Raw genomic sequence first — 12,685 nt, forward strand, 5'->3', positions numbered from 1 at the left:
AAGAACTGCCAAACAACATCATCACTGGTAAGTATAGCAAACAGGGCTCGACTTTAAAACATATCACTCTGAAAATTAAAGCTTTTGAGTCAAACTCTCTCAGTGGAAGTGAAAGCTGTAGGAAGGTAGAAGTGAATGTATTTTCTTTATATACTGTATGTATATATACATATATATATATATATATATATATATATATATATATATATATATATATATATATATATATATATATATATATATATATATATTATATAACTTTGTTTACTGTTATTAGGAGGTTTAGGTTACTTATTGAGAACCTTATTAAATCTGCAGAGAACTTGAAACGGACTCAGAAATGTGACTACAAATAAATAGTTCAAAATCCAGTCTTAAAGACACCCCAAAACACATGTACTCTATATACTGACACACACCGTATAATGATATGTGTCGGACCCCAGTAGCATTTGCTGCAGCTAATGGGGATCCTAATAAACTAAACTAAACTAAACTAAACAGTGCTGCTAACATAATAATATAATAATAATAATAATAATAATAATAATAATAATAATAATAATAATAATAATAATAATAATAATAATAACAACAACAATAATCACATCTAAACAGTGCTGGTCAATGAGTGAAAAAACCTAGCATCAGAGCAGGATGTAGACAACGACACTGTTAAACAACAAGCAAAACAAAAGTTCAAGTACAATTAGCAAGTGTAATATAACAACAATTGTGAAGTAAAAAGTTGTAGTGTAGCATTCTGATTTCTGTGTGTGGCTGAAAATCAAAAATATACATATAAACCCGAGGCGGAATCATCATACACGACACTATTATGTAAACAAGAAATGCTAACATGGCTCTTGAAGAAGAGTTAAAGGCACTACTGTACATGCGATTTTGTTTTAGCCCAGTAGATGTCGCGGTAGAGCAGCAGCATCAGACAAATAAAAATAAAAATACAGTATATGGCACGTCTTCCAAAGCTATGGTATGCCCTGGCATCGCTCTTCTAGACGTCTGCTGTGTGTGTATGAGACAGGCTGTGCCAACACTATCGTGGGTGGAGTGGACACTATGCAGAGCGAGCCGACCGACTGCATTCAAAGGAAACCCCAGAAATGCTTTGACACGGTCCCAAGCTGTGATATCATCAGAAAATAACTTTGTTTCATGGCCACGACCGCTTCCTTTTTCCATTCACATACACAGCTTGATCCACAACTGCTCACAAGCCTCGCATGCTCACTCTCTGTCTATAAGGGATGGGCACACAGTGTTTTTTTGAAGGAGAACTAAGCCGACGGACCGTGAAAAGGTGATCTGACGTTAGCTTAGCAGCCGCTAGCCTACCTCAGTAACTCTGTAAATTAGGGGTGGGGGAAAAAATCGATACACCATAGTATCGCAATATTTTGCCTGCTGATATTGTATCGATATTTGGACGCCAAGTATCGATATTTTATTATATAATGTGCAAATAAACTGTTTGCTATTACAGTACTAGAATAATAGAATCAATTGCTTTTTCAATTGATTCTGTCTACTTGACAATGTTGCTGCAATAAAACGGTTGAAGTCAGATGAGCAGACATGGAAAATTGATCTGATATAAACCAGATGTTGACCAAGTTTTCCTTTGGGGACATAATTTGCAGTTGAAAAAGTAAGAAATCACAATATATCGAAATATCGCAATATTCAATATATCGCAATACTAGCATATCGCAATATCGCAATACTATCATATCGCGACTCAAGTATCGTTTTAGTATCGTATCGTGGGCATCTGGTGATTCCCACCCCTACTGTTAATCAGCTGGTTAGCGCTTCGTTCGAGCAGACAGCGGTGTTGTCAGTATAATAGCCTACATACATGCTTCATCATCACTGTTACAGTAATGTAAATCCACTGACCACAATGTCCAGTGTTCTGCCAAAAAGTGAGAAGAACTGCACACAAAAAAGTGATTAAGATTAGCTGTTAAAAAGTGATCGCCTGGTCTGGTCTGCCAAAACTTCATCCTGTTTACCGTCCTACTTGGTGCTTGTCTACAAACTGTATGATAGTGCCGTCATTGTTAGGTGAACGGAAAAAATGCAAAGTGAACTTGCGTGATTAACCAATACTGTGTGAAGGGTCATCTAGTATATTTTAAGAGACAAGCCACGGGCCATTTAAAATCAGTTTTAACCGGCCCCCTGCAGGCCAGACTTTGTACATGCCTGTAGCAGTGGTTTGCATCTAGTAGGGCTGAATATTGTATTTAGTGCCTTCAACGCATCCTCTCCCAGGCAAAAATTAAAATGAGCATAAAGGGAGTGCGTGTGAAAGTGAGGTCACATGATCACACTCCTGCAAAACACGTTATAAACATTATAAAGTACATTCTTTTCATTTATTTTCAACATGTCCTTGATGTGTTTTTTTTTTGTCAGCTGTTTCAAAATATGGAAACAATCTGAGTAGCCTAGTAGGCTGTCAAACAATATGTGACATGGTGTTTTTATGGGGAACAAGTAGGCCAAGGTAATTTTTCAGTTGTTTACAGATTATGAAAGTGCAGATTGTAAGCTTTCAAATGATGATCATGTGTCATACATTGGAATCTGAACATAGTTGAAGAAGATCATGCTTACTTGAATGTTCATACTCAGAGAAAATGGCCCTGAAAGTTGGTGAACAAACTTAGTTTGCCAAATATTAGAAATCTCGCGCGTTACGTGCGCTCATATTCTAGAGCGTCCCTCGCTCAACTGGCAGCGCTCATTTCTACCTAGCGTGCCTCGTTGGCTTGCCCTCGAGGTCTTGCCCGGTTTGCGGGCTCACAGACGCAGCTCGCACGCTACAACGTGCTCTCCCTGCCTCGCGTGTGCTCAGACGCCCAACTGAGCAATTATGGGCCCTGCCAACCTTTACCTTATTATAGTAGTGTATAACTACTACATCATCCCATTTAGATGATCCTAAAACTGTTATCTTGAGTGCGCTCTTTAACGTCATCTAAACTTGTGTAAAATGAAAGAACATGAAAAAGAAAACTTTGATCTTGAATTGTGTGATTTCACGGTTGCCTACGTGTTCGTCCTATCACCAGACCAGGTGTAGGCTAACGAGCGTGTAGGCTATTCACACAGAGCCTGTACAGAATGCTAAACACCTCTTCACCATTGGTTTTCACCAGCAATTCTTTTTTAAACTGATTATCATGCACAATGCAAATCTGACTGATAGTTTGGAAAAAACAAAATGAGGAGTAATTTTAATCCTTAATCCTAAAATCTTTTAATCCAAGTTCTATTAATAATATTAGAGGATATTCATGCTACATTTACGACGAGTATTTTGAACAACCATTTCCCCCTCATAAAGTCTAGAAGAAGCCGCTTAAAATAAATTATATATCAGACACATCTCCTGCACTTTGGTTTGCACAAGGGCTTTCAAAAATCGATTAATTTCTCTCACCTAGACATAAAACAAATGTACCCAGTCGCTCACCTAATCTCTCCTCTCTCACAAACACACAAGATGCACCTTTTGCCAATACAGTGGCATATCTGAATAAGACCAGAAGAGTGCACAGCCATGCCCCTCCATTAAGAAGGCAAACAAATAATTAAGATAATTATTTTTTCCAGACAGGATTAAACTTGAAGAAACAAACTCATTTCATGGTCTTGAAAGACATAATGAGAATCAACATGGAATGCATTAGGTCACAGTAGGGGGTGTGAAAACAAGAAATAATTTAAAAGTACAGCATAGCAGAAAAATCACTTAGAAGATCTCTACTGCATTGAAAACCAACCCATTCGCAATCCCAGAAAAAAATTGCATCCAAAATGTGATTGTAAAGTGAACACAAGCAGTCGGTTGTGAGTCTGTGAGATATGGGCCGTCTCCAGGTCATGTGACTGGCAGTGTGGTGAAGAATGGAGCCTGTTGTCATGGAAGTGGACTAACCGTTCCTCCGGGATCGTGAGGAGGGTGTCAGACAGTCCGCAGGGTCACACCGCCCAGGGGGCCCGTGTGGGCCCGGAGAGCCAGGAGCACCCTGAGAAGCCATTCCGGGCAGGCCTGAAGACACAATTTACACATTAGTTCTTGCAGCATGTTTACAGCTAATCAATTCTTCCACAGGGCTTTTCATTACTGGAATACAAATCCCACTCCCCTTCCAAACATCTCTAAGAAGAGATGTTCCCCTCCAAACCATCTCTATGCAGAGATGATCCCCTCCAAACCATCTCTATGCAGAGAAGATCTCTACGATGAAATGCTGCCCTCCCAAACATCACTCTATGAAGAGATACTCCTCATTCTCAGCTAGCAGCAGTGGCAAAGCTATCTACATTCCTCCCTTCGCTCTCATGTACTGCAGATACAAGACAAGCAGACAAAGCTCTCCTCCACTACTGGCCTTTTTGTTGTTTTTTATCCATGCAGTATCTCAACATAAAAGCGAGCCCTCTATAGCTCAATTTACACCAGGTGTTCTCTAAGTGCGCCCCCCCCCCGGGCCAATTGCAGCCTTCGTGAACGTTTTTAGTGGCCCCGCGATGAGTTCGGTGACATGACGGTATTTGGTCTGATTCTCGATAAGTTTACTGTCTTTCACAAGGCAGCGGGCTCGGTTTTAAAGACAGAGTGAATAGAAGGTTGTGGTATCAAGTTGGTCCCCGGGCGCGAATTCACTGCAGCTGCCCACTGCTCTTGGCCGGCCCATGGAGGAGGACGAGGCAGGATGGGGAAAATGTGGGGGAACAAATTTCAGGGCGTCTCTGTGTGCGTGTATAATGGCTGCCGTGCACACGTGTGTGTGTAATGGCTGCCGTGCACATGTGTGTGCATGCATTGGTGCATTGTGAGAAATAAGGACGTGGTTTGGCCGAACTGCTTAATATCATATGAAACTAGAAGACCTACAGTAACTGTAAGGCACCAATTTGCAAACTGGTTCAGCATGGGACCTAAGGGATTTCATTCACCATTAATTTTTCCCTTTAGAAAAATCCTTCTAAGAAGAGTTTGACCAGTCAAACCAAGCGATTCAGCTCTATTCAGAATCAGGAGAGACCATAGAACATTTCCCCTGGAGAGTCAAGAGTTTTTATTGAGGTAGTGGTGGTACTAGTGCTTAGTGCAGTGATACTCAACTGGCGGCCCGTGATGGAATTGCAAAAACATTTTTTTTTTTACAGTGCACCTGAACGCAACATGCAAGATCCCGCTGAATAAGTGTCCAAATGTTCATGTAATTCTGGCCAATACTCCACTTCTGTTATAACATTTCAGTCTGGAATATGGAATATCTTTCAATAATCTATGATTTAGCTGCTAAATTGTCAAATACCGCCATCTGCTCGCTACCCAGGCACTTATGTATGTACTTAACCTAAGTAACTATCCGGTGTGCACAACATTGTCAGACTAAACTCCGTCTGACACCTACAATCCGCTACAGAAACATTTATATTGATTGTTTATTAACTGGCCCCTGGCCTTCTATCATTTCACGAAAGTGGCCCCCGGGCAAAGCAAGTTGAGTATCCCTGGCTTAGTGCTTACACATTAGCTAGCCCACACAGCTCATGTGCCAAGGCGAGCATGGCCTAGCTAGCATGGCAGCTTACACCTACTTGCTAAAAGATGCTAATGCCAGACTCAAGCCTAACAGGCGGGTGTTCACAGCGTTTGGCCTCTCAGAACGTTGGCAGAGCTACAGACAGCTTGTTTCTGCAAGAGGAGGCGGCGGGTGTGCTATGATTTTATGGAGAGGATGAAAACATTCGTTTGGCCTTAAACCCTCACTGCTGACCAATTGTAAGCTGTTGAAGAGAGGTTTAAGACATGTGTACCAGGGCTGAATAGCTACAGCTACTGTATATCATGGAAATACTGCTGTATAAATGCTCTTCAGACTGTTCAGACTGAGACTCCTCCTCTCCCTCCCTCTTTTCTCCCCTCCCCTCCTATGAAGACACAACTAAATTCACATTGCAAAGGCACATTGCAGACTTGTGCACTCTTTGTCCACATTGCACATTTTGTACAGTGTACATTCATAGTCGTAATTATATAATATAGTTAATATGCTCCAGTACATGACATCAAGTAGCAAACCCCTCACACAGGCCAATGTGCAGGTCTTACCTGGTGGGCCTGTGGGGCCTGGATCTCCTGGTAAGCCCAGACCAAGCTGGCCTCGCTCTCCTTTCTGCCCCCTGTAGCCTGAGGACAGACACAACACCCTGATTGGACTGAGTCAACCGCTTTAAAGATGACAAGAAGATGTCAGCTGGCAGGAGTTTGTGATCAGTAGGATTAGTACAAAATGCCACATCGTGTTCTGTTACAAAGGACCTTCAACTTTCCCACCTGACACTTTACAACAAGGCTCACTCAATTAAGGGTTAGTGAATGATTAATAAGCATTAAATAGGCCAACGCTGAATTAACAGTTAACTAATGTGTCTAGTAATCATTTACTAATGGTGTCCAGGTAGGTATTCATGTATGCATTATTTAAAGGTTTATGGTTACTGAATGTTTACAGTGAGGGTTAAGGCTAATGTCCACCAGCTCCGGAACAGATGCGGTGTGGCTGCGAACAGACCCCACACTCATGTAATCTGTCAGACGTATGTGGGATCTGACAAAAATAGAACAGGCGCGTAATTTCTCCGTACCGCATCTATTAACATGGGCGAGAGTCGATCGGACAGTTTTACCAGATCCGCAACGCAGCCATAACGCATCTGGTGTACATTGCCTGTTAGGGAGGGTTAGTTGTTTATGAAGCATTAACTAGCCAGGAATTTAGAGACCCTTATTGGAAAGTGTTACCCTTTAGATTCGTCCAGGGACTTAGGTATATACATGTAGATTGTCGTCTTGATGTTATAAACAGCATCAAAATGACTACCATGTCAAGCATCAACATGTTTAGAGTAGCAGCTTTGGTAGTTGGTGTAGAAATAGGCTACTCTGAATTCCCAGTTTCAAACCCAAGCCTTTGAATAATGCAAAACCCACTGACATCCTGTCAAAATAGAAATGATCAAACAAGCCATCTGTGCTTTTGTCTTCAAAATGAGACTCGTATGGACTTTCTGACAACACCAAGGCTGCAAGCAGATTCCTTTGAAGACTTCCAAAAAGAGCAGTGTTTTTTTTTTTTTTCCAATCAGAGGTCAGATAGATATGAGCATCACCAAGGACATTCACAGGGAATAATCATGTCTATTCACGACAAGTAGACTCCGATCGATGGTCCAAAAGTTCAAAAGGGGTACGTAATTCTGAAGGAAGAAGACGTCACACAACATCGGCAAATGAACTAAAAACTAGGGCTTGGACAACAATATGCACACAGCACTCTCTCTCTCTGCTGCTCGGCCACACAAAGACAATTAGATTCACTCGTGTTAAAATCATGACAGTATTTTCTAAAGATGCCGATTGGCTGCTGCACGCTCAAATATATAAAAAAATATGTTCTACTGTGACGAACACAAGCACATGCTTACCATGTCAAGAAAGCATTTTGGCAAGTTTTCAACCCAGTCACTGGGCTGTGTGCTGCTGTTCATAGAAATATGCACACAAACACATACAGTACTACTCCTAAGGACGGATCAGATTCACTCCGTGCAAAACTCATAGCAAACAAAGCCGAGAGGTCTTTACTCCAAACAGCAGCGAGTGAGAATATGAGGGGCTGTGAATGGCTGCATGGGGGGGGAGTGCATCAGACACATTGACTCAAGTATCAAGCATTGCACTGTCAGGCCTGAAGGGGGCAACGCTTCAGCGCTTACAAGGCAGAGAAGGAACGCTCCCAAAATGCGTCTCAAAGAGGGAGAGAGAGGGGCGATCCACACATCGGCACAATCATGAGACGTCTTTCAACACTCACAGTGCCCGGGGCATTCGTTCAACAAGTCGACGTTCCATGGAGGAAAAGAGCACTGTACCTGAAATACTGCATATCGTACACAGGGCAATAAGCTTGGCGGGCACGTTGAATTGGTGCAGCCACTGATACATGTAAAATGCCTTTAGTGTGTCTTCTTCACTTGGTTGAAAATGAACTGTATCAAACATTTCTAGAGGCAATAATGCAGAAAATAGGATAATGAAAAATAATAGTGTTGTTTTTAGTGTTGCACACTGTTGTAAACAGCAATATCTCTTTATTCATGCTATGTCTCACAAATTAAAAGGGAAACCGTTCTTCAAGCGCCATCAAAGACCAATTACTGTGGGCTATTTATTTACCCATATTTACCATTCTGTACAGCACAATGCAGAGCATTTCAGATACACAGTTTACAGCCTGATATCATGAAGAAAAACAGCTTGTTTCGCTCAGTATTACTTAACAAACATACACAGTAACCATGAGTAGATTAGAAAACTAAAAAAATATATAGGTTCAACAAAGCAAAAGGTAAAATGTATGAAATATGACATACAGGAAACACAATGACACCAGTGATGATTTTCATGACGATTTCAGGAAAATATGAATAGAATGATAAATGAACAATTCAATGACAAACAAAAGAGGCAGAAAGGAAAACAGGAAAAAAAGAGCAGTTGAACAGCTTGAGACGATAACCCACGTGAAATCAAACCATGGCTGTGGGTGATTTTTCTCCATAAACTATTAATTTTGGCATATTGCAGAAGAAGTCAAATTGGTTCTTCCAGAGGAGCACAGTCTCCAGTGGAGGATGACGGGAAATAATGAGAAAATATTACCCCAAAACTCTCTCTCCCCAGCTGAGTGGAGGCACGAGTCAACAAAGAAAAAAAACATGAAAAAGTTGTCGAATTTCTTTTTTGATTCATCAAGCAAAATAACTTTCCTCTTTATTTTCAATACATATTTATTGCAAAGCTGCATCAAGAATCACCTATAAAACACTCTTTTGAAGCATACAAAATAAAACAAGCAAAACAAAATCCAAGACATCGTGTGTAATGCAAACGGCTTACACAGCACAAATAGTTATAGTCTAATAGTCACATTTTTTTAGTATATATATGATTGATGACTGAATGCAGCATCTTATATTGTAGTAACGAGTTCAATTGACCTTTCCTAAGTCCCGCCCATTTTTGCTATGTGCTCCAATAACAGTTAGGCAAGCTTGGTACCCGGCTATGAGTGGCCTGTTCAAACCAGAGGGCTTTGAACCCTAACTCCTTCTACTTTAAGATAGAAACTCCACTCAAACCTTAAACGAGTCACCACTTTTATTAATTTATCACTCTTATTCAGCTTTTTGATACCTTTTGTCCTTTTTGAGAATCCGCAGCTCAAGTTTGATGCTTTTTTCAACCTTCATAATGGCCGCCTGTGGAGCCAGCCGAGAGTGCGCGATGACACAATTAATTCACCCGAGCTGACGGGCTGTACTTTTCACTGAATTCACACATTTTTAAACTGCGACAGTTCACACAACTTTAACGCTACATACATATATTATACATCAAACCCATCAGCTACTTCTGCTCTCGCTCACAATGTGAAAATATAAGCGATGTGATGTCTAGTTTTTGAGATATTGACGTTTGTTTGACGCAGCTTTTCCACTATTTCACAGTTGCTGCTGCTGCTCTGCTTCTCTCGACACATGAAAGCTGACAGAGGAAAAAGGGGCGGGACTTAGGAAAGGTCAATTCTACGTGGTCTTGAATGATTCGAGGTAGATACAAAGCCGAAAGACAGGGGGCGCTGCAGCGCTGCTTTCAGCACACAACACACTGCAGTCTCTACTCACGTTAAGACCGTCATTCTGCTGCGGGCGTACGTGGAAAACATGCTACAACGTTAGCCTCGACTTGGAGCCTTGCCGACAGCAGCTAGCCCTTTACACTCAAACGTCAGCTTGACGAGGGGGGTCGCAGTAGAATCCCAGCAAAATACTGTAAGTAAATTGTGTGATTTCACTAGGATTTCAATGACTAGAAGTTACCCCAAGGAGAGAATGCAGTGTATATACTTGGTAATAGCGTTCACTCTGTCCTGTTATCTCCCCCATCTACATTATATTATACTTGCGCTGTTCGCGTCAGCTGCGTCGACTCACATTTTCGGGGAGCTGCTCGCCAGCCGCGGCGCAGGCCTCGGCGCTGTAGCATGTTTTCCTTTCACTTTAAGCAAGTCAGAGAAAGCCATTAGTGATGTACGGCTATGGCTAGCATGAGCAGTCAAAAAGCTGTAGCAGTTTGATCAAGAATGTCCGCCCTCTTTCCTGACTACGCCCCTTTTTGTTTCGCATAGCTTTCGATACCCGGGTCTCTTCCCTGTCCACACTGATATAGTATGACTGTCTCTGATTCTCAGCCAACTTCCTGGTTTGTCTTCATGTTTCCCAGAGCAGAGAGCCGCTGCGTGAGCACCATACTGCTGTGTGAGCGCCATCTGCTGGCCTTCTCTCTGCTTCCCGCCCCTCAGTCTGCTTTGATATATGGGTCTAGCAGGAGAGAAATACCCGTGAATCCCTACAAAAAAGTGCCAGTCTACATTGGCGCCCCAAAACGCAATCTTCATCACAGGTGATCTCTAGTGTGCCATTTTCAACTCTTAACAACACATCTTTGACTGAAGTGTGGTCCCTCTGCACAGACTTTACAGTCTTTGTTACACAGTGATGTACTTATAAGAGGGCTAAATTATTCGAGAAAGTGTTTGAGGTGTGATAGTAGGTCCATTTAAGCACCATGGCATGTCTACACCTTATACAGTCTATATGGTCTACACACATGCATGAATGTCACTTTGTTCAGTTACAAACAAAGGGTTAATTCTCAGGTTTAGGCCAATGGGAGGTTAAGGGTGTTATGTCTAGAGTTTAATTGGAGCAGTAGTGGAGACCGTTAACATTTAGCCATTCAGCTTCCAGCTAGTGGTTCCTACCTTGAGGACCAGGAGGTCCAGGATCTCCCGGGGTGCCTGGTAGACCGTCCTTGCCAGGGGGTCCTGGAGGGCCTTGGTGAACGGGCGATGCTAAAATGGCTGCTGGAGTCTTCTGCAGCATGACATACCTGGATAATTTCTCTACAAGCGGGAGATGAATATTCACGTTTAGAATGCTTAGAGATAACGTACTGTAGGGAGAAAAAGATAGAATAGAGAGATAATATTGGGGAACAGTTTTGGAGGTTACATCTGTACCTTCAAAGACCCTCAATACTTCATTTCGGATAAAGGTTTTAATTTCCTCCATGGCGCTGGCATCATTCTGTGTGATGGGGCAGAAGCGAACACACGTCAGTAAAACATATTGAACAGATGAGGAGAATGCACTTAAGAGACAGCATGAGTCACTCATGTTTTATTCACAGTGAAATGGCAGCAAAGGAGATAAAGAGATGAAAGTTATCATGGAAGGGATAATCCACTCCCTACATGTAGGTGTGCGTTCAATGCTTTTAATGCACGACGTGGAGGCGAAGAACCGCTGGAGAGCGGTTGCCTCCGCAAAGTGCATTAAGGCATAATAATCAACCCAACGACTGTTTCTCCAAATGTTATGTTGAAAACAGTGGGTGGGAGTGCAGATTACTAGCCTGGTAAACCAGCCGGTCACGTCAACTCACATTTCATTTTGTTCTTTGTTTCCATCTGGCCTGAAGCTTTCATCCAGTGTTTAGCAGTGGGTGGAAGTTGGGCGGGTTTACTTGCCTTGACAGACAACTCCTTCAGCCAATCAGCGTTGGATCCAGTCAAACCCAAATCCACTCGGGAGAACGGCAAAAACATATTTTCCGCTGAGAAATTCCGCGGTTGCTATTGTTGTTATTGAGTAAATTTCTGCAATAACTGCACTTTATGGCTGTTTAAACTCGATGAACATTGACATTACTCCTCGAGGCGGACAGGCAAGGAGGCGGCAAGTATTGTTTTGCTGGTGGCGTTCCTGATTGGCCGGTTATGATGTCAACTACGAAGCGGGTCACTGATTGGCTCGTACGCTTTGCAGTGGAGGCCAGATGCAAACGAAGAACGAAATGAAATGTGAGTTGACGTGACCGTCTGGTTTAGCAGGCTAGCAGATTACTGTTCAAAGTCTACTTTATAGTTATTGTGGCCAAAAAGGATCTCTTTCATCCTGCCGAGAATGTTATATAACTTATGCAACTGAAATGCCTGTGACTCGGAGGTGTTTTCAACGCTCTACTCCCACATATTTTTCACATATTTGTCTCTTTCTCTCTCCCTCTCTGACCCTCGGTCTTTATTTCTGTCTGTGTGTCTCTCTCTCTCCCTCTCCTTCATATTTGTCTTTTTGTCTGTGTGTCTCTCTCTCTCCCTCTCCTTCCCTCTGTCTTTATTTCTGTCTGTGTGACTCTCTCTCCCTCTCTGACCCTCGGTCTTTATTTCTGTCTGTGTGTCTCTCTCTCTCCCTCTCCTTCCCTCTCTGACCCTCTGTCTTTATTTCTGTCTGTGTGTCTCTCTCTCTCTCTCCTTCCCTCTCTGACCCTCGGTCTTTATTTCTGTCTGTGTGTCTCTCTCTCTCTCCTTCCCTCTCTGACCCTCGGTCTTTATTTCTGTCTGTGTGTCTCTCTCTCTCTCTCTCCTTCCCTCTCTGACCCTCGGTCTTTATTTCTGTCTGTGTGTCTCTCTCTCTCTCTCCTTCCCTCTCTGACCCTCGGTCTTTATTT

General features: G+C 42.3%; 1 protein-coding gene across 1 annotated transcript in view; it reads right to left on the reverse strand.

Annotated features, from left to right (window-relative positions):
• Positions 1 to 3,965: 3,965 nt before the first annotated feature.
• Positions 3,966 to 12,685, reverse strand: part of LOC310796129 (uncharacterized protein) — a gene marked incomplete at both ends in the record, with an annotated part of 167,935 nt that continues 159,215 nt past the window's right edge. Inside the window, 4 exons of the mRNA XM_083658276.1 lie at positions 3,966 to 4,084; positions 6,161 to 6,238; positions 10,938 to 11,078; positions 11,196 to 11,262. Coding sequence (XP_083514402.1) covers positions 3,966 to 4,084; positions 6,161 to 6,238; positions 10,938 to 11,078; positions 11,196 to 11,262 — 405 coding nt within the window. The remainder of the gene's footprint in view (positions 4,085 to 6,160; positions 6,239 to 10,937; positions 11,079 to 11,195; positions 11,263 to 12,685) is intronic.

This window comes from Poromitra crassiceps (assembly GCF_964638095.1).
Source record: "Poromitra crassiceps genome assembly, chromosome: 22".
Lineage (NCBI taxonomy): Eukaryota > Metazoa > Chordata > Actinopteri > Beryciformes > Melamphaidae > Poromitra > Poromitra crassiceps.